The 23,327-nt window shown below is 38.6% G+C and overlaps 2 protein-coding genes across 9 annotated transcripts in view; one reads left to right on the top strand and one right to left on the bottom strand.

The window, feature by feature from the left end:
* ZAR1L (zygote arrest 1 like) overlaps positions 1-23,327 on the bottom strand; it is an 89,474-nt gene that overhangs the window by 24,848 nt on the left and 41,299 nt on the right. The window lies entirely within an intron of this gene.
* The window catches only part of FRY (FRY microtubule binding protein), a 429,394-nt gene that overhangs the window by 400,679 nt on the left and 5,388 nt on the right, over positions 1-23,327 (top strand). For 5 of the 8 annotated variants that reach the window (XM_072795524.1, XM_072795518.1, XM_072795521.1 and 2 more), the window contains 4 exons: positions 436-534; positions 2,608-2,691; positions 13,105-13,122; positions 14,932-15,042. In XM_072795524.1, coding sequence (XP_072651625.1) covers positions 436-534; positions 2,608-2,691; positions 13,105-13,122; positions 14,932-15,042 — 312 coding nt within the window. Of the gene's footprint in view, positions 1-435; positions 535-2,540; positions 2,692-13,104; positions 13,123-14,931; positions 15,043-23,327 lie in introns of those variants that run through there. The other 3 variants (XM_072795520.1, XM_072795523.1, XM_072795526.1) reach the window with 2 other exon arrangements.

Below are 23,327 nucleotides of genomic sequence, written 5' to 3'. Positions count from 1 at the left end.
GAATACAATAAGAGAAATCATTCTATCATAAATGATTAAAGTTCAAATTAACTATAAAATCAGTTTGAAAGTCTGTTTGGAGTTCTGTTTTCACACTACTTGGAGTTTTACTATATGAAGATACTGCAGTTCATGCATAAAATGGATGTATTTAATGTGGGCTCCTACAGAACACTTGTTAAGATTTGAGTGTCTGTACCAATACAGAGAAAACTGGGTATTTTCATAGGAGATTTGGATTAGAGAGCTAGTATTCAATTGCCATTGCAGTTTATAGTAGAGCAAAATTATACATTGTACAACTCACTATAAACGAGGCACTGGTCCCCACTTTACATTATTTCTAAATATACTTCTCATTTCTAGCTCTGTAGCCATGCCTGTGTCTGGTTATGTTTCTATTTGCTTATATACAAATGATTTTCCTGTCTTTAGCTCCTTTCTTGTGGACTTCTGGACAAGCTCAAGTTCAGTGTTTTAGAACTGCAGGAATATTTGGATACCTACAACAATAGAAAAGAAGCCACTCTCTCAGTAAGTTTTTGTGTTTCTGTGCACATACATTCAGTTAAAATCAAATGAACCCCACCAGTGCAAGTCCTGGGGAGGTGTTGTGGTTAATCTATGAAAGGATCTTTAGAAGAAGACAGATTTCATCTATTCCTCTGTTAGGGACTGCAATTCCAATTTAATAGTGGTAGAACTGTCAACAGTATGGATTATACAGAAATGATGCCTACGAAAGAGGCTTTCAGCTTTCTTTTTTTTTTTTTAAAGATTTTATTTATTTATTCATGAGAGAGAGAGAGAGAGGGAGATTGAGAGGCAGAGACACAGGCAGAGGGAGAAGCAGGCTCCATGCAGGGAGCCTGATGTGGGACTCGATCCCGGGTCTCCAGGATCACGCCCTGGGCCAAAGGCAGGCGCTAAACCGCTGAGCCACCCAGGGATCCCTGCAGCTTTCATTTTTAACCCCATAATTCCCCTACCCAGAAACTGGGAAACATAGGTATCTGCTTGATATATCTCCTTGTCAATGTCATTAACTTATCTGAGATAATTGTAATTAACAATTAACAATTGTTAATTACTTCCTCCCACTGTTTGCCTCACCTGGAACTAGATGGGGTGGGTCTCAGCTCTTTCTTCCTTTTAACTACTGTCAGTAGCTGCCTCTCCCTGACCCCATTGCTTCTCTTGGTCTCAACTCCTGCTCTTTACTCTCTTTTTCCTTCATAGCTCTAGACTGTAAAATGTTAGAGACGGAAATGATCCAGAAACCAGACCCGCAGAACCCCCCTGATTTCTGACAAGTAATTGTGTGTAATATCTGTGGGACACTTCTTATAATATGCCAAACACTATAGAAAAGGCATGAATTTTGAAATCAGATGGACGTGGGTTCAGATCACAGCTCAGCTACTTAAGGGTTAGTGACCTTGGATAAGTTACTTACCTCCTCATCTCAGATTCATCTATAAGACAGTGATAATAACTAATTTGTGGAATTGTTATAAGGATATAACAATTATAATAGTCATAGCATGTATCATTTTCTGTGTCCTATCTAGGTATCCAACAACCTGATAAGAGCTATATTTCTTAAATTAAATCATGCAATGCTCACAACTACCTTGGAGTTGCTATTATTGTCCTTAATAGCTAGGAAGTGGAAAGTTGGTATTGAACCCCAGGTCTATGAGATTCAAAAGTCCATGCTTTTAAACACAACACAGTATTACCTTTAAAATAGAAATAACCTATATAACTGCCCAGTGCCTCACACACAGAAGACATTCATTATAAAATCACTTGCTTTTTGTTTGTTGTTATTGTTGCTGTTGATCTTTTTATGATCCTATCCAAGGGTGAGAGTTCTGTCTGACATGCTACTATAACAATTCCCATTGTCTTCTCTTTCTGGGGCTCTTTATTGATCGTGGCTTTCCAGCTTCTCCATCAGTTAATAATAATCTTTCTACTTGGTGAACAAACTAATCTTTTGATGTCAGATATGAATTTCAGTTCTTCAGTGCTTACTGTTTTGTGCTCAGAGGTTCCTTTCCACATTTGTATTACTTATTATCCCAGATACTTTAAGGATGGCGGAACCTCTAAATAGCTGAGCTGTTATTTTAACAGCCTTTCTTACATTAAGGTAGACCTGCCCTCATAGAAGCCACCCAATATAACAGAGAGGTAGGTGGGCCATGAGTCAGGTTGCATGGTCCATGGAATCACCCAGCCTGTGAGGAAGTACTGGTTTTCTCTCCAAATTTCAATCATATGAAAGGTTTCTAAGTATATATGATTTTTCAAGTTTATACATAAATTAGGAATGAATGGTCTGGTGAAACCATCCTCCAGGAATGAATGAAATGTTGAAATTATATATTTAAGTGAGCATCACTGAACCCATATGAATAGATTGTTTAATCTCAAATAGTTCATCTTTAACCAGAAAAAAATACTTTCAAAAAGTTATTACAGCAAAATTTTATAGTACTGTGATTAGAAGCTTAATCAATTTTCTCTGACAGGATTGATGATAAAAATGTTCTCAGGACATCACTGATTTTACCTATGTCTGCATCTTTCTGACAATAGTGGCTTGCAAACTGTAAGGCAACATTTGCAGGAGGATCAAGAGATGGAGTAATTACCTGTCAACCAGGGGACTCGGAAGAAAAGGTAATAAAAATCTGTTAGAATGTATCTTTTTTTGTGCTCTGACACCGTGTGTTGATTTTGATCCACCCAAGAAGCACAAAGCATGAGAAAGGAAGACACACAATGGGTCACCCCATACATCCCCAAGAAGCCAATAGAGTAAGACCGATGTTCAAGCCAAGCATGACTGTGTGTTGATGGGATTTGTGGAAGGGGAGTCATCTTTTTTGGAAAACCAGAGGTATAAAAATGATCTTTTTTGCTGGACATCATTTAACTATACTAATCATTTTCTAATAAATCTGCTCTTCATTTAGAATATAAAACCAAATTTCATTCATTCTTCACCAAATCACTGTTTTCAGTGAAAGAAATCTTTGGTGATCTTTCAGCAATTACTCTAAAACAGATTTTTTTTTCCTTCTCATTTATAATTGCTTTAAGTACACACCTCAGACCAGCTAACTTGTAAATGTGTGCTGTATTGTCAAGGCAATGGGGCAGAAGACTATGAATGGATTAAAATCATTCATTCTACAATCACGTACGAAGTGTCTCCCATGTGGTCCACGTGGTGGATATGATAATGAACAACAGACAAGCCTGCACCTTTGTGGAGGTTCCAATCTTGTCAGGGAGACAGACATTAATCAAAAATCATATAGGTGCAAATGGCACTAAGTGCTATTAAGGAAAGAACCATAAGCTACGCAAGATGGTAGCAAGGGAACCTGATCAAATGGGGAGGGCAGTTCTGAGAAGACTTCTCCATGGAAGTGCCATCTAAGTGGAGATCTCAAATATGAGCCAAGTGAAGGGAGAGTGAGGTAGCCAGTGAAGGGGAGTGAGTAGGGAGCCTGTTCAAAGGCCCTGAGGCAGTAAGGGGACATGGCCCTTTGCAAGAACTGAAGAGAGCCTGTGTGGCTGCTAGTGCAGAAAGCAACTTGGAGAAAAGTTTAAGAGTCTGGAGAAGCTAGCAGAAGCCAGACTGTATGGGGCTTGGGTGTTTATCTTAACAGCAATGGTACGCAATTGAAATGTTTTAATGGGTGGGGATCATCAGATTTAGGCTCCTGCATTCTACTGTAAAAAAAGGCTGAAGTGTGCCAGAGTGGATTAGGGAAGTCAGGTGAGGAAGCTGCTGCCCTGTCAGGTGCTACCTTGGAATTACATCACCACTACCGAAAAAAGCATTCTGGATTCTGTACCCTTCAGAAGATGAGAAACCATCTTCCTATGTTAGAAACAGTGCTTCTCTAAGGTATAAAAACAAAACAAAACAAAGAGGGATTAAAATTTTCAACAGAGTACTCGTGGTTCAATTCAATCTAGTGATTATTTTGAACAAGTTTGTAGTCCCAAGAGTAACTGTCCTTACTGTGGGTGAGTCCCTAGGTGAGAGCCCCTTGGTAAGTGTTAGTGAAGAAGTACAAGATTTAACAAGCAAACTACAAGGCTGACAAATATCTAGGTAGGGTTTTAACATGTGGGTAGCATTTCCACATCACTGCCCTTCTTGAGGACACATTTATATTTCACACTGTGTCTTACAGAAAACTTGCATATCCCTAAGTCATTGATCTTCCTGGGTGTGGGAAGCAAGGCAGGCAACGGCAGCCCCATTCTAGATAAGCTTGACTTCTCCAAAGCTTCATGGTTGATAGGTGACAGGCAAAAACATGGACTGGCCACAACTTCTGGAAACAGACAAATGTACATACCAAATGGTTTATCTACATTACATTTTTTAAATATGGGTTTTATGACATCACATGAGCTGTATCCCGTAAGTGTAGCAGAATGTGCCATTCAAACTACAACAGACTCTAGCCTTTCCATCAGTCCCTGTGTATGCATCTGTGATGTGCTGCCTCAAATGACTTGTGACTGATTTTCACTGGTTATTCAGTGCCATGAGCATACCCCAGAAGCAATATGGCAAATACAGTATGCATTATATATATATATATATATATATATATATAATTTATATGTGTGTGTATACACACACACGCACACATACACACACACACCAGCTATGTTACAGATTTTTTTTAGCTACCCAGTAGGACCCATGCCTTCTGATTCCAGGCCTAATCTTCCCTACCCCATTCTCCGCTATTAAAATAAATTCATTCTAGAGAAAAGTTACTAAGTTATGACTTACAATTAGCAAAAACCTAGTCCAGCTCATGGTATTATTTGTCTCATGGACTATAAAAATAGTTACCTAAACATTTACCCTCAATCATCTAAATCTTTTATATTCTCTATAATCAAGTCTCAGTCAGGAAAATGCATTAATACGTTGCAGATTTTTAGGACAAGGGTTTATTTTATTTTTTTTTTTTAGGACAAGAGTTTAAAAAAATCTTATTTATTTGTTCATTTGTGTATAGCTTCCTGGTGAAATCTACACACTCAGGACTTCCAGTTAAATTATCCTATTTCCCAAACATTCCAGTTTTCAAGTATGTGTCTCTGTTGTGCTTATAGTTTATTTTTGCGGGTTTCTTTTGTTCAGTTGCTCCTCCCCGCCCCACCTGTTCCTTCTCCATGTTCCTCCACGAAAGATTTCTGTTGTTTTTGCTTAACCTTTTCACTTCTTGCTGGTTTTTTCTTTTTCATTTCCTCCTCATCCCACCCTTTCTGTGCATCTATGTTGTAGTCTTGTTTCTTCTCATCCCTTTTCTTGTTTTTAGACTTCATTTCTTCACTCAAGTATCTCTACGTGGCAACTCTGTTAGCTTTATAATAAAGCCTTGAGAATACAAACATGGAAAGAAGAAACTAATAGTTTTCAAGCACCGTACATATATAATCTCATTTGATCTTTTACAGCAGTCCTTGGAATAGTTTTCCCAGATAAGAAAGTTGAAGCTAAGAGGCTACCTCTCCAGGCCAGGTTCTCCCCTCTCCCAGAGGGCAAACTTACTCTAACTTAGTTTAAAGGTAAAAACATACACATAGAAAACAGCTAGAGGAGAATATCCAGCATCTGTCTAAATGTCTGTATGGTTTTAGGAACCTGCATAAAACACCCAGCAGGGCAGAGAGTGGGCTTGTTAGGAAAAGGTCAACAGAAGGCCAAATTTTGAGTCTGATGTGTCCAGCATTTTTGCAAAACCAACCTTGCTCTCTTCCCATTACTGGCATTAGCTCAGGGCATTACAGTTCCCCTGCATGGCTCATGGACACACTGATGACCAGAGAACTCAATGAACAGATGTCCTGAAGAAGATGCTTTTGGCCCTTTGTATATGACAATTCTGAGGTTGAAGCTGGCCTGGAAAGCAAATTGTATACCATCTTTCAGAGAGGGTGAATCAGGCAAGGCTGGGTGATTTCTTTAAATCACTGGGATACCCCGTTAAATTCTGTTTTGTTAGTAGACTTGGGAAGTAATTTGGCCACTGGGCATGCAGCTTAAACCTCACATTCTCTAATCCCACCCACCTTACCTAAACCACTGCTAAATGTGAGGTCTGGCTGGGCACAGTGGGGACTGTAGAGACAAAGACAACTGTGTTCCCATCACAAATAACATTCAAGGCTAAAAATGGGCTATGAGGGCAAATGAGGGGGAAATCTTTACACAATACTAAAGATGGGCCTTGACCATGGATGATGTTGTCACTCCAATGAAACAATGATCTTATGTCCAGAGTTGGCAGGTATTATTTTGCCAATTAGAGCTACTTATTTGTTTCTCTCCCAAAGTAAAACCCAACAAGTGTTTGACCTCAGAGCACAGTTTATCCTCAAGTGATTCTCTCCAACTCTTTTGTTTAGTCAGGTTCCCTGTTTTCTGGAACACCTTGAAGTTGTCAGTTACTCTGAGCATCCTTTGCATGGAGACAAATGGAATGGGGATGAAAAGTGACCTTATGATTCACAGAATCATTGTCTGAATGTAGATTGCAGAATAACCATGCCAATGATTGTTACACAAGTGTTTCTGTTTCAGAGAAATGTGTCTTTAGGAAAGGATTAGTACTTGGTTTACTGAACTTAGCAAAGTAAATTCTTGAGATCTTAGGTCAGTCTGCCAGAATGGAGAGTGTGTACACATAGGTGTATGGAGTCTTCCCACTCTCAAGCCCTACCTAGCGCCATCTGGTCCTTGCCACAAGCTGATTTCTGGTCATTCCAAACATGTGGCATAAGTGAGAAGTCACTGTGGAATGGTTTGTAGAAGAGAGTATAACTCCTTGCTAGGTGTGGAATATTTGTTATCCAGTTTCTCTTTTATTCTTAACGTGAAGTTGCAGACATCAAAATAATGTAGAAAGGTTACACAGGTGATCTGGACACTTGTAACCCCATTCACAGACATGTTTTATTATGCTTGTATGATATTTTCTTAATTGGCCTGATATTTAAAAATTAAAATCACTAGCAACGGGTTTCCTGCCAAAACACAGTTGTTGTGAAAACCACCATTAAACCTGAACCAAAATGGGAAAGGAGAAGACTCCCATCAACATCATTGTCACTGGACATGTAGATTCGGAAAAGTCTATCACTACTGGTCGTGTGATCTACAAATGTGATGGGATCAACAAAAGAACTATCGAAAATTTGAGAAGGAGGCAGCTGAGATGGGAAAGGGCTCCTTCAAGTATGCCTGTGTCTTGGATAAACTGAAGCTGAACATGAACATGGTATCACCACTGATATCTCCCTGTGGAAATTCAAGACCAGCAAGTATTGTGTGACCATCACTGATGCCCCAGGACACAAAGACTTTATCAAAAACCTGATTACAGGAACATCTCAGGCTGACTGGCTGTCCTGATCATTGCTGCTGGTGTTAGTGAATTTGAAGCAGGTTTCCCCAAGAATGGGCAGACCTGTGGCATGCCCTTCTGGTTTACACAATAGGTGAAAAACAACTAATTGTTGGTGTTAACAAATTGGATTCCACTTAGCCACCCTAGAGCCAGAAGAGATACAAGGAAATCATTAAGGAATATAGCACCTACATTAAGAAAATTGGTCACAACCCCAACACAGCAGCATATGTGCCAATTTCTGGTTGGAATGGTGACAACATGCTGGAGCAAGTGCTAACATGCCTTGATTCAAAGGATGGAAAGTCACCCATAAAAATGGGATTGCCAGTGGAACCACACTGCTTGAAGCTCCGGATTGCATTCTGCCACCAACTTGTCCACCAACTGACAAGTCCTTGCATCTGCATCTCTAGGACGTCTACAAAATTGATGGTTATTGGTACTGTCCCTGTGGGTCACGTGGAGACTGGTGTTCTTAAACCTGGCATGGTGGTCACCTTTGCTCCAGTCAGTGTTACAATTGAAGTGAAGTTTGCTGAAATACACCATGAAGCTTTGAGTGAGGCTCTTCCTGGGGACAGTGTAGACTCTACTGTCAAGAACATATGTCAAAGATGTTCATTGTGGCAATGTGACTGGTGACACCAATGGCAGCAGCCAGTTTCATGGCTCATGTCGTTACCCTGAACCATCCAGGCCAAATCAATGCTGGATATGCACCTGTGCTGGATTGTCACACAGCTCACATAGCTTGCACGTTTGCTGAGCTAAGGAAGAAGATAGATCTTCCTTCTGGAAAAAAGCTGGAAGATGGGCCCAAGTTCTTGAAATCTGGTGATGCTGCCATTATTGATATGGTTCTCGGCAAGCCTGTGTTTGTTGAGAGTTTGACTATCCTCCTCTGGGCTGTTTTGCTGTTGGTGACATGAGACAGATGGTTGCTGTGGGTGTCATCAAAGCAGTGGACAAGAAGGCAGCTGGAGCTGGCAAGGCCAAGCAGAAGGCTAAATGAATATTATCCCCAATACCTGCCACCCCAATCTTAATCAGTGGTGGAAGAATGGTCTCAGAACTTTTTGTGTCAATTGGCAATTTAAATTTAATAGCTGGTTAATGATAACAATGCATCGTAAAACCTTCAGAAGGAAAGGAGAATGTTTTGTGGACCATTTGTCTTTGTGTGTGTGTATGGCTGTGTGTGTATAGCACTTTTATTAGTTTTTTTTAAATCGGTACTTTTTAATGGAAACAACTTGACCAAAAAATCTGTCATACAATTCTGAGACGCATTAAAAGTTAAATGAGAAAAAAACTTAACAAAAGTTAAAATTAAAATCACTCACACAGGATCCCTGGGTGGCGCAGCGGTTTAGCGCCTGCCTTTGGCCCAGGGCACGATCTCGGAGACCCAGGATCGAGTCCCATGTCGGGCTCCCGGTGCATGGAGCCTGCTTCTCCCTCTGCCTCTCTCTCTCTCTCTCTCACTGTGTGCCTATCATAAATAAATAAAAATTTTACAACAGTATGCCATTTCTGAAAAAGAAGAGCCAGCGACATGGGGCCTGCCTTCTTACAGGGCAGCTGCGAGCTTGCCCCTCTGGTCTGCTGTCCACCATTTCCCACTGCACATTGAATTCCTAACCCTGAAGGCAAGAGCTGGGTGCCAATCATCATGATTGGACTGCTGTTTTCCTTATAATAGAAAAATGTATCTCTGTACTTAAGGCCTCTAAATGGGGAAGCCAGATAGACAGGGCTGTATGTTTCAAGAAAAAGGGGCCACCCACTAGCATCTGCTTGAGAGTGTTATTCCTTTGCCTGTGTGAGAAACATCTCCATGTATACAAGACGCAAGCAAGTGCCTGTCTGCTCAACCTGCTTACTCGGGTGTACTTTCAAGAATTCTCAGTGTATGTAAAAAACAGTTTCTTAAAAATAGTGTTTCTAATACTTGGGAAGAATTTTTGAGGGAAGGCTTGTTTTAAAAGACAGGCATGATTAGTAAATGATTTAGGCTTCTGGGTCATTATAATAGCCATTCTCCTAGAATAACACACAGCATACACTGACTAGAACATAAGACAAGGAGTGTGATCTGCAGAAACTGCTTTACCCATGTTTTCTCAGCCTGCACAAGCGCAGGAACAAAACTATTCATGACCTAAAACAGCACTTCTGATTAAGAATTTGGGTTTCCACTTCCTGTGGAATTCATCTAGAGTGGCTATCACTAGCTAGTTTAAGTTAACAGAAATATGGGTTGGGGAGAACCCCAGCTCCAGGTGCTTAGGATGGCACCATGAGTCTGAGCCCTGTAACTAATGAATATGGCTCACCTCCTGGGTCCTGCAGAGCTGGCCCCGGCAAAGCTGGAGCTGTTTCCATTTCACTCATTATGTTATTTTAGTTGGCACACTCCTAATTCAGCAGGTATTTCTGAGGACAACTTGAACATTTGACTCTTCAGATTCAAGTGTAATAATTTCCATTTAGCCCTACTACATTTCATCTTATATTCAAATCATCATTCCAATTACTAGGTCTTTTTGGACACTATCCCTCTCAGTTAGGTCCTTCCCGTCCCTGCATAATCAATGAACAAGAAGCCTGCAACCTCTGTTCTTCTACAAATTGAACAAGACAAGTTGCAGTTTCTGCAGTTGAACTATAACCCATTAAACATCATCCTCCAGATAGAGTCAATTACTCTTGTGTAAGGAATCCTCTTCCCTGCGCTGATTAAAAGAAAGTGTCTGATGAATTTAAAGTTTTCTTGAAAATAGTAAATACCTCAGGCTGTGTAGTCTGTATCATAGGCTTAAAGGTATTTGTCTTTCAAAGCTTTGAAAGATATCCATGGCCAAAATCCAAAAAAACTACTCAGCAAACATAATAGTCATCAGTGTGCCAGACTCAAGTGATACTAGCAACAGGCAAGCACATACTGTTTATACCTACTTAAGAGATTAGACGCATCTATGTATTATTGGGTAAGGAAGCTGCAGCATTAGGCTAGGTTGTCTAAATTTGATCCCGTTTAAACTAATGGCTTTCAGAGATTAAATATGATGAAAATAATAGCTATTACAGTACATTATAGCTTCTGTCATGGTAAAAATTTCTCCGATTTTTTTACCTGTCTACGTCATAAGCATAGAACTCATTTCAAAGCAGCATACAGAAAAACAAGAATGGCTATGATACTGTTAATGAACAAAAATTAGATTATTCTGGGCTTTTAAGCTACCCTCTATTATCATTTCTTAATGTCTTTGTTTCTTGATATTTTTTTCTCATTCTGAGAAAACATGCCTCTAAACCCAATTTATAAATAAAGTTATATTAGCAGTACAGGAACAAGGCTTGAAGAAAATCCTTATGACCAAATAAAATGACATTACCATGACATTTTCAAAAGAATCTTAAGTCACCAAAACATAAATACATTCATAAAGGCTTATGAAGGGGGCAGCCCGGGTGGCTCAGCAGTTTAGCGCCGCCTTCAGCCCAGGGTGTGATCCTGGAGACCTGCGATCAAGTCCCATGTCAGGCTCCCTGAGTGGAGCCTGCTTCTCCCTCTGCCTGTGTCTCTGCCTGTCTCTCTCTCCCTGTGACTCTCATGAGTGAATAAATAAAATCTTTTTAAAATTTTTAAAAAAGACTTATGAAGGGATTATTCTTAAAACTTGGATACGGAAAACAGTACAGGAGGGATAAAACGTTTTAACATATTCCATAATACGCCCCCCACAAAGGGCATTTTTCACTATCTTTTTGGAAGTTCTAAATGCAGACAAGACCCCAGCCTGTGGCCTAGGAAGGATTCTGAGATAATAAAGATCAAGGCGGCTTGCACCAACCTACCTAAAAAGGAGCGTTTAAGAATACAGAAAACTGGTGTGCGTCAAGTTGGCCATCACCCAAGAAATACAGTTTTGTGCCTTGAGAACTGAGTGGGAGGAATTCGTTGACAATAAAATTCCTCAGCACCAAGCTGGAGTCAAAAAGTCTCATTTGCCTTTATTGAACAGAGGACATTCTGCTTTAACTGATCTGATGAACTTCTTGGATTACAGCTGTGTTTTGGAAAACAGAAAAATAGCAGTTTTTTCAGTACTTAAGGTTTGGTTATAAAAACATCAAAGCATAAAGTTTTCTTTTTAAGATTTTATTTATTTATTCATAAGAGGCACAGAGAGAGACGGCGGGGGGGGGGGGGGCGGGCAGAGGGAAAAGCAGGCACCATGCAGGGAGCCCGATGTGGGACTTGATCCCAGGTCTCCAGGATCACACCCTGGGCCAAAGGCAGGCGCTAAACCGCTGAGCCACCGGGGCTGCCCCAGCATAAAGTTTTCTTGAAAATAGTAAATACTTCGGACTGTGTCATCTACATCACAGGCTTTCACATATTTAGCTTTGAAACCTATGAAAGATTTTTATGGCCAAGGTCCAAAAAACTACTCAAAAAGCAGAATAGTCATCAGTGTGCCCAACTCATGTGATATTAATAACAGGTGAGGCCAGAAAGAGACCCTTGGAGGACAGGGGGAGGGATTGGGGAGGTCACTAGTGGTGAGGCTTCATGCTTGAAGATACTAATCATTTAAAAGTTTTGTGTGTGTACTGTACCTTATATTAAGTGTAATACATTAAACTGATAATAACCCAGAGATTTTTTTTTTAGAAAGAGCTTTAAAATAAGTGTTTTTTCCTATCAAGGATTAGAAACTGAATTGGAGATGTCTTTAAATATTTTGCAGATCCAGAACCAGATATATTGATCCATAATTAGGAAGGGCCAAGTTGATTTTTTTTAATATTCTGTCAGATTCTGATCATCTTCCCACACACCCACACTTTCCTTAAAGCCAAGTCTATGGTTATGATACGATGACTCCAATAAATGGAAGCCATAATCGAACATCGCTCAGTTACAGCTTTATGTTATTCTAAACTACCCTCTAGTTCTAGATTATTTTTAGAAATTGAGGAAATTATTAAAAATGAAATACAAGAAAATTACTTCTCTTATCTCACACTTGAGACAAGATCCTTTGAAATGACTATATCTCACAGCCCTATGAAATATTCTTAAGGGGAAAGGCAATGTGACTCTGAAGAAAATGCCACATAGATTGTTAATTATATATGTTAATTTGGATAGTCATAGTTTAGCAGATATGAAGCCAAAGAGATTAAAGACTCCGCCTTAACTAACAGGTAGCAATAGTATAGTTAGTTTGAGCTACAGTTCTTTCAGATTACTCAGCTGGTCTCCTCACAGTTTTACTCCTTTCACATATTATTCACAGTTAAACACTAATATCTTCAAGCAAAAAAGTTTTGACTTCTGGTCTCCCATACTGACAAAATGTAAACCAACTAATCAGAGAATCTAAATGATTACAAATTATATTTTTCAGTGACATGTTTCCCATTCAAGCTTCTTTTTAACTGGACCGCTGTGCATGTTGAATGGGTACAAGACGTGCAACCATTTATCAAGTTTGGGCAAGCAATGCTAATACTGCTGACGGTTCTGCTCTTGGAAGAGGGCCATGCTTTTTGTTGCATGCATTACACTGACCCTGTACTTTCTTTCCTTTCCTTTGTTTCCTGTGCCATGCTTGCTGTGTAGCAAATGGAATCTCTTGCAGTAAGTTAACTTTCTTTCATACTCTTTGTCCATTTTAGGCATGGACCCATAACAAATCTTATTTTTATGGTTACTGTTATATCTCTTAGCATGTTCTCCCCTTTGCATTTCATTTTATTTTATTTGGTAGACTGAGATGTGCAGGGAATTAGTAGCATTGGGGGCTGCTTTTGTCCCAATGTAAGAAACTTAAGTTACTATGAACTCTCATACGGTCTGGGATATTTTCAACAATAACCAGCCTTATCAGACACTTAACAAAGGTCACATTTTTCATAGCTAGGTTTCCCCCTAAGTTGTGGAGGTAACATTATGTTTTTAAACAATATTTATCTTCAAGTCTCTGGCAGCTATCTTTTATACCAGATTTTAAAAGATTTCTATAAAGGTTTAAATGATCAAAAGAACAAAATGCTTTGCAAAAACAACCAAAGATCTAGTTTGGGTTAACTAATGAGTGTAGCTACTTCTTTAAACTTATGTTCAGTATCAGTATTAAGAGATCAAATAAATCTAAATCTAAATCTAGAATGGTTATTTTTCCTCCAGGGCCAGAGAAAGGACAAGAGAAAGAAAACTTCATTCAGCATAGCCTTAGCATGGACTTTGGTGATTTTTAACAATAAGGATCAAAATTCTAATAAGATTCTTCTAATAAGATTATAATAATAGGATATTCTTCCTAATGCCTAACCTAAGTTCTTGTAATTTCTCTCCCTAAACTGATTTGGCGGAACAATTTTAAGTGACCTCAGTAGCTCTTAATATTGAGCTGAGTTCTTTATAGCCCATTAGCAAAAGAAAGGCCCTATTTATCCTTACTTAACCATGTTTGAAAACAGAACAGTGACATGTTTAGTTGAAGCCACATATTTAACCCACTTTCAATGGTGACTGCTGAGCCAGGATATTCTACTTGTGAAGGCTGCTCTTTTCCATCCACCACCTAGGAGCTAACTCATTCTTGGAGTAAAACAGGCAACATATAGAGGCCACTACAAGCAGATAACAGCTCAAAGAGTAGTATGATCATTGGTGTTGGAGTTAAGATTTACTTTTCCCTCCATATACACAAGCCATATAATGAAAACATTTTAAATACAAGAGGTATCTATAGAGCTCAAGGACATTTTGTATGACTCCTTTATGTTCTTTCCATAGAAAATTTTGAATGTTCCCTTAATTTCTCCTTTTTGTAGGTATATGTAGGCCCTTTTTATCTCTGTAATTCAACAAATATTTACTGAGCACTGAGTAGAAGCATTGTCACTAAAACTGATACAACACCTTAGAGGTTCATAGGACTGTTGTGTTTACAGATTTTGCAATGAGTGTCTACCCTCTAAATGGCAGCCAAAATTATCACATGGAGTAACCTTCCAAATTGCTGAATTATTAAATTTGACACCTAGAATTACTTAAGGTTTTGCCTTTCAAATATACTTTTAATATTTTTTTTGCTTTTTAAAACAATGTTATCTTATAAAAACTAAGATAACCACAATTAAGATGACCATAGCTATAACTTATAGATATGTAATTGGCAAGTATAATGGAAATTTGGTAATTCACTGGGTCCCTTTACAGCTACTACTCCTAATTAGTCATCTTCCAGGAACTATTCTCTATTATACTGTGAATTTCTCACTGGTATTTATTGACTGGGTTTTGTTGTTCTGATTCATCTGGAATATAACAGCTAATTATGTTTCCTTGATTTAAAAAAATGTTTTTCTCCACCAAGGTTTCACTTGTTATACAAGAATGATCCTTAATAACGGTTTCTTCCCATGCACACTCTCTCTTTAGCAATTGGAACTGTGTCAGAGATTATATAAACTGCACTTCCAGCTGCTGCTGCTTTTTCAATCCTACTGTAAGCTCATCGGCCAGGTGCACGAAGTCAGCTCCATGCCAGAGGTGAGCCACACACCTCCTGACCCCAAGTCCTACCATGGAAATCATTCCTTTCCTTTTGTTCCCCATCCCATTTATAACTGTCCAAGTCATTTTATTTCCATATAATTGATGTGCTCAAACACAAGACTTACATATGTATTGTCTTTCCTTCTATCCTCATCTGGCAGTGCTAGGACTAGGTAGGGTAAAGCAAGTGACTTGTAGCCTAGGCACAAAATTTGGAGGACCATTCTGAAAGTGCCTCATTTGGCCCACTCTGATCCTGGCCCGGATTCCAGACATCCTTATTTGAAAGAGTTTCTTGTGTTATGGTTTTTCTTCTTTATATTTATTTACCTTTTCATACTTGCCCTTACATTCAGATAGGAAGGAAATATTATATGGCATTTGATTCTCTTCAGTTCTCCTGTCCTGCTTAGTATTAGGATGCCTTAATATTTTTAAAAGTAAAGTAACAGGGGTGCCTGGGTGGCCCAATTGGTTAAGTGTCTGCGTTTGGCTCAGGTCATAATCCCAGGGTCTTGGGATCCAGCCTTGGATCAGGCTCCCTGCTCAGTGGGGAGTCTGCTTCTCCCTCTGCCCCTCCCCCACCCCTGCTGGTTCTCTTTCTCTCTAAATTAAAAAAAGTAACAAACATACTACTTCCAAGTAAGCCAAAATTTTCCTGGAAGTGAAGAACTACTATTGCAACACAGTAAGTAAAATAATGGTGGTGTACACTGGATATTATGGGAGCACAGATGTCAAGCACGTAATTCACTGGAAGTGAAGAGGATGAAATAAGAATGCTCTCTGGAGAAAATCACACCTGAGCATATTCTTAAAGAATGAGTGTGATGAACACTGGGTATTATACACAACTGATGAATTATTGAAAACTACATCTTAAACTAATGATGTACTTACTATATGTTAGGTAATTGAATTTAAATTTAAAAAAAGAACGAGTTGAAGTTAGATGAAGTGAGGCTAGGAAGAATGTTCAATTAAGCAGCTGCAGCATGAGCATAAAGTGGTAAAGAGGAGTATAAGCAATTTATTTTTTTAATTATTTATTTTAGAAAGGGAGAGTGCACGCACAAGCAGGTCGAGCGGTAGAGGGAAAGAGAAGCAGACTACCCATGCAGCACAGAATTGCCCAGGTTCAATCTCATGACCCTGAGATCATGCCCTGAGCTGAAATCAAGAGTAGGATGCTTAACTGAGCAGTCCAGTGGTTCCCAAAAGAAGCAATATAGTATTGCTAGAATATGAAATGGAAATCAAAAAGGAATACCAGGGATCCCTGGGTGGCGCAGCGGTTTGGCGCCTGCCTTTGGCCCAGGGCGCGATCCTGGAGACCCGGGATCGAATCCCATGTCAGGCTCCCAGTGCATGGAGCCTGCTTCTCCCTCTGCCTATGACTCTGCCTCTCTCTCTCTCTCTCTGTGACTATCATAAACAAATAAAAAATTAAAAAAAAAAAGGAGTACCAGAATCAGACACAAGAGATAGGTAAGGATTAGATGACGGAAGATACTGTGCTTGGGAATGTTTTAGTTAGATTTTTAGCAGGGATGTGGAGGGTGGATTTGATGACAAGTAGGCTGGAGACAGGAGACTAGTCACGATGCTGCTGAAATAGCTCAGACAAGGATGAGGGTTTCAACCAGGACAGAAGTGCTAGGTGTGGAGAGGGGACAGAAAATGTGAGAGATTATTTAGCACAAAAGGTCAATGAAACTGAGGAATGAAGTAGGAGGAAGAGTCGAGGGCGATGTTCAGGTTGTATCTCAGATGGACCAAGTGGCACATGGTACCACAGCTGACATGGTGATAAAGGACGACTGAGGCCACTGCATATCCATGCATGTTGCTCAGGGACTGAATCTGCCTACTAGACGTGCCCAGGTTTTAATGCCATCTTGCAGGCAGTTAAATGTGAGGAGCTGAGGTCAGAAGAGAAATGTGGACTAAAGGTCCAGATGTGCCAGTCATCCGTGACCAGCCAGGAGTCCGTGACACCATCCTAGCAAGAGTGCTAGGGTGAAGTTGGAGCCCCAGAAACCTTATGTCAGAGGAGGGGAGAGGAGGAAACACAAATGACAGCCTTCTTACCATATTCTCACTAGGTTTGATAAAAAGGAAATGACTGTAGTTTCTAAGTATACTTTTAAATGCCAATTTCAAGGGAGGGGTATGAAGACCTCTTCACAAGCCAGGCTTCCTCCACAGACTTACAAATTATTAGATAAAAGAACACAGTTGATACAAGTGATAGGACATGTTGTCAAGATAAAGTTTGCTATTCTAGCAAATGTTAATATGAACCTTCTAGTCCATCTCTGCTCAAAAAATAACACACATGCAAATGTAACTCCTGTCATTTCCCATATTTAAAAAGCAATACATGTTTCACTTTAGAGTAATAAATTATATATCCATACCATGTGTATATATATTATGTATAATTATTTAAATCTAGTAAATTTAAAGTGAATTTTTCCTTGTTTTAAATCTAGGTAAGTTTTAAATGCTACACACACATACACACAATATATAAAACATCTGTAGCTTAAAAGCAATTAAGATATTGACTTTCAAACTTAAAAATGATATAAAATTCTCTAATCAGGGATCCCTGGGTGGCGCAGCGGTTTGGCGCCTGCCTTTGGCCCAGGGCATGATCCTGGAGACCCGGGATCGAATCCCACGTCGGGCTCCCGGTGCATGGAGCCTGCTTCTCCCTCTGCCTATGTCTCTGCCTCTCTCTCTCTCTGTGACGATCATAAATAATAAATAAAAATTTAAAAAAAAATTCTCTAATCTTTTTAATGAATTTTTTAATATTAAATTTAATATTATACTTGACATACAATATTTGTTTTAGGCCTATAATGTAGTGATTCAACATTTCTATACATTAGGGAATGCTACCCCAATAACTGTAGCTACCGTATGTCATCAAAGCTATTATAGTATTATTTACTCTATATGCTGTACTTTTCATGCCTATGACTTTATAACTGGAATTTTGTGCCTCTTAACCCCCTTCACATCTTTCACCCATACCCCAACTTTCCTCCCCTCTGGCAACTGCAAATTTATTCCCTATATTTGAATCTGATTTTCCGTTTATTACTTTTGTTTTTTAGATTCCACATATAAGTGATATTATATAATATTTGTCTTTTTCCGCCTGACATACTTCACTTAGCATTATACCCTCTAGGTCCACCCAAGTTGTCACAAAGGCAAATCTCATTCTTCTTACGGCTGTGTAATTATCCAGAGCATACGTGTGTGTCCACCACATCTTCTTTATCCATTCACCTATTAACGGATTCTTGGGTTGCTTCCATATCTTGGCTATTGTAAATAATCTTGCAATATATCTCCTCAAATTAGTGTCTTTGTTTCCTTTGGGTAAATGCCCAGTAGTGGAATAAGTGATTTCACATAGTAGTTCTATTTTTAATTTTTTGAGGGACCTCCATACTGTTTATACATCCCCACCAACAGTGTACAAGGGCTTCCTTTCTCTACATCCTTGCCAGCCTTGTTATTTCTTGTCTTTTTTATATTAGCCATTCTGACTGGTGTGAGGTATCTCATTTCAATTTGCATTTTCCCTAACAGTTAGTGATGTTGAGCATCTTTTCATTGAACTATATTGGCCATCTGTATATCTTCTTTGACAACTTGGTTATAAGGTCCTCTGCCCACTTTTTTTTTTATCAGATTGTATGAGTCTTTACATATTTTGGAGATTAACCCTTTATCAGATACATCATTTACAAATCTCTTCTCCCATTTAATAGGTTACTTTTTCATTTTTTGATGGTTTCCTTTGCAAAAACTGGTTTACTGCCTATGTTTTCTTTTAGGGTTTTTATGATTTCAGGTCTTACATGTAAATCTTTAATCCATTTATTTTTTTACATGGTATAAGAAAGTAGTCCAATTTTTCCAACACCATTTAGTTAAATGATTTTTACTTCTCCATTATATACTTGTGCCTTGTCAATTAATTGACTATGGAAGTATAGGTTTATTTCTAGGCCCTCCCTTCTCTTCCAAGCATCTATGCATCTTTTTGTTTCTTTACCATACTGTTTTTGGTTACTATTTTAGCTTTTTAGTATAGTTTGAACTCTGGGGTTGGGATGCCTCCAGCTTTGTTGTTCTCTCTCACAATTGCTTTGGCTATTGGGGCTCTTCTGTGGCTCCACACAAATCTTGGGATTATTTGTTCCAGTTTTATGAAAAATGCCAGTGGTATTTTGACAGGAATTGCACTGAAGCTGTAGATTGCTTTGAGTAGTACTGACATTTTAAAAATATTAATCCTTCCAGTTCATGAGCATGGTATATCTTTCCATTTGTGTCATCTTCAGGTTTTGTTTGTTTGGTTGGTTTTTTTTTTTTTTTCATCTTCAGTTTCTTTCATCACTGTCTTATAGCTATCAGAGTGCAGATCTTTTAAGTCCTCAAGTTTATTCCTAGGTATTCTTTTTTATGGAATTGTAAATAGGATTGTTTTTCTTAATTTCTCTGATAGTTCATCTATTAGTAGAGTACAGAAATGTAACAGATTTCTGTATATTGATTTTGTATCCTGAAACTTTACTGAATTCATTTATTAGTTCTGACAGTTTTTTGGTGGAGTCTTTAGAGTTTTCTATGTATAGTATCATGTCATCTGCAAATAGTAATGGTTTAATGTCCTCCTTACCAATATGGATGACTTTTCTTTTTCTTGTCTGACTGCTGGAGCTAGGACTTCCAGTTCTGTGTTGAATAAGAGTGGCAAGAGTGCCCATGCTTGGCTTGTTCCTGATCTTAGAGGAAAAGCTAAAAGCTCTTTTTTTCCTGTTATGATAATATCCTCAAGTATGTCACAAATGACCTCTATTATGTTGATATATATTCCTTCTATACCCAATTTATTGAGCTCTTTTGTATGAATGGATGCTGAATTTCACCAAATGCTTTAAACCTATTGAGATGATAATTTTTATCTTTCATCTTGTTAATATGGCTTATCACATTATTTTGTAGCTATTGAACCATCTCTTTATCTCTAAATAAATCCCCTTGATCATGGTAAATGATCCTTTTAATATATTAATGAACTCTGTTTGCTAATGTTTTGTTGACAATTTTATATTTATATTAATTAAGAATATTGGCCTTTAATCTTTTTCTGTACTGTGCTTGTCTGATTTTGATATCAGGGTAATACTAGCCTTATACAGTAGTTTGAATCATTCCTTCCTCTTCAATTTTTGGAATACTTTGAGAAGGTTGGTATTAAACTTTTTTTTTTTTTTTTTTTTTTTTTTTGCATGTTTGGTAGAAGTCACCTAAGAAGCCATCTGGTCCTGAATTTTTTGGTTTTGGGGAGTTTTTGGATTATTCAATTTCATGACTAGTAATTGGTCTATTCAAATTATCTATTCCTGATTCAGTCTTGAAGATTGCTTCTAGGTATTTATCCATTTCTTCTAGGTTGTCTAGTTTGTTGGTGTATAATTTTTCATAATAGTCTATTATTGTCCTTTGTAATGTGTGCTGTCAGTTGTAAATTCTCTTTTACTTCTGATTTTATTCATTCAAGTCCTCTCTTTCATGATGAGTCTGGCTAAAGGTTAGTCTTTTTTTTCTTCTTTATTGTGTACTTTTTGTTTCAAGTTTTTATTTAAATTATAGATAGTGTAATACTGGTTTCAGGAGTAGAATTTAGTGATTCATCACAACAAATGCCTTCCTTAGTACCTGTCACCTATTTAGTCCATCCCCTGCCTCCCCTCCATTAACCCGCAGGTTGTTCTCTATAGTTAAGAGTCCATTATGGTTTGCCTCTCTCTTTTTTGCTTCTCTTTTCCCTATGTTCATATGTTTCTTAAATTCCACGTGAGTGAAATCATATGGTATTTGTCTTTCTCAGACTTATTTCGCTTAAAATAAGATGCATGAAAAGATGATCAACATCACTCATCACCACAGAAATACAAATCAAAACTATGATGAGAGGGATACCTGGTGGCTCAGTCAGTTGAGTATCTGACTTTTGGTTTTGGCTCAAGTCATGATCTCAGTGTTGTGGATCAAGCCTCATGTCAGGCTCCACATTCAGCAGGGAGTCTGCTGGAGATTCTCTCCTTCTCCTCATGCCCACCCCCTCATTCTTTCTTTCTCTCAAATAAATCTTAAAACACACACACACACACACACACAATGATGAGATACCACTTCACACTAATCAGAATGGCTAAAATTAACAACACAAGAAATGACAGGTATTGGTAAGGATACTGAGAAAGGGAAACCCTCTTAAACTGTTGGTAGGAAAGCAAACTGGTGCGGCCACTCTGGAAAACATTGTGGAGGTTTCTCAAAAAGTTACAGGTAGAATTACTCTTTGACCCAGCAATTACACTACTAGGGATTTACCCAAAGGATGCAAAAATACCGACGTGAAGGGACACATGCACCACAATATAGCAGCATTACCAATAATAGCTAAATTGTGAAAGAGGCCAGATGCGCATCAACAGATGAATGGATAAAGAAGATCTGTAGTTTTTTTTTTCCTTTCAGCATTGTGCAGGCCAAAAGGAAGTGGCATGATATATCCTAAGTCTGCTAAGAAATCAGCTTACAGCTTTATGAGGCTTCCCTCCAGTGTAACTAATTGCCTTCCTAATGCTGCTTTTTAGATTCTCTAATTTTTGACATTTTAAATATTATGTGAATTTCTTGGGTTCATCTTATTAGAGTCTCTCTGTACTTCCGGACCTGGATGTCTGTCTCATTCTCCAGGTTAAGGAAGTTTCTCTTTCTTTTCTTTCTTTCTTTTCTTTCTTTCTTTCTTTCCTTTTTCTTTCTTTCCTTCTTTCTTTCTCTCTTCTCCTTCTGACCCCTATAATGTAAATGTTAGTAAAACTGATATTGTCTAGAGGCCCTTTAACTTATCCTCATTTTTTAAAATTCAGTTTTCTTTTTGCGTTCAACTTGGGGGCTCTTCATTACTCTGTCTTCCAGATCACTGACCCATTCTTCTACATCTCTAATTCCCTCTGTATTTCATTTTAGTTACTGTATTCTCCAACTCTAACTGGTTCTTGTTTGTATTTTCTCTTAGTAGTTCAGGACTTAGAATTTCAACAGAAAGATAAAACTACTAAACTCAAGTTTAGTTTATGACCATGACTTCAAAGTCTTATCTGTTTTGTTTAGTAATTTTTCTGATTTTTTATCTTGTTCTTTCATTTGGAACATACTCCCCTCTTCCCTCATTTTGTATAATTCTGTTTCTATATATTAGGTCTTGAAAGTAGTAGCCTGATACAGAAGGTGTCCTGTGGAGCCTTGTAGTACATTCCCTGGTCACCAGAACTAGGCACTCCCAGGGTGTCCTTTTTGTGGGCTTTATGTGCCTTTTTTTTTTATATAAACTTTTTATTGGTGTTCAATTTGTCAACATAGAGAATAACACTGCGAGCTCATCCTGTCAAGTGCCCACCTCAGTGCCCGTCACCCAATCACCCCCACCTCCCGCCCACCTCCCCTTCCACCACCCCTAGTTCGTTTCCCAGAGTTAGGAGTCTTTATGTTCTGTCTCCCTTTCTGATATTTCCCACTTATTTTTTTCTCCTTTCCCCTTTATTCCCTTTCACTATTTTTTATATTCCCCAAATGAATGAGACCATATAATGTTTGTCCTTCTCCGATTGACTTATTTTTTTAATAATAAATTTATTTTTATTGGTGTTCAATTTGCCAACATACAGAATAACACCCAGTGCTCATCCCGTCAAGTGCCCCCCTCAGTGCCCGTCACCCATTCACCCCCACCCCCTGCCCTCCTCCCCTTCCACTACCTCTAGTTCATTTCCCAGAGTTAGGAGTCTTTATGTTCTGTCTCCCTTTCTGATATTTCCTACCCACTTCTCCCTTCCCTTCTATTCCCTTTCACTATTATTCATATTCCCCAAATGAATGAGAACATATAATGTTTGTCCTTCTCCGATTGACTTACTTCACTCAGCATAATACCCTCCAGTTCCATCCACGTTGAAGCAAATGGTGGGTATCTGTCGTTTCTAATGGCTGAGGAATATTCCATTGTATACATAAACCACATCTTCTTTATCCAGTCATCTTTCGATGGACACCGGGGCTCCTTCCACAGTTTGGCTGTTGTGGACATTGCTGCTATAAACATGGGGGTGCAGGTGTCCCAGTGTTTTGTTGCATCTGTATCTTTGGGGTAAATCCCCAGAAGTGCAGTTGTTAGGTTG

Source organism: Canis lupus, chromosome 24 (assembly GCF_048164855.1).
Source record: "Canis lupus baileyi chromosome 24, mCanLup2.hap1, whole genome shotgun sequence".
Lineage (NCBI taxonomy): Eukaryota > Metazoa > Chordata > Mammalia > Carnivora > Canidae > Canis > Canis lupus.
This window is presented reverse-complemented; position numbering and strand designations above follow the sequence as displayed.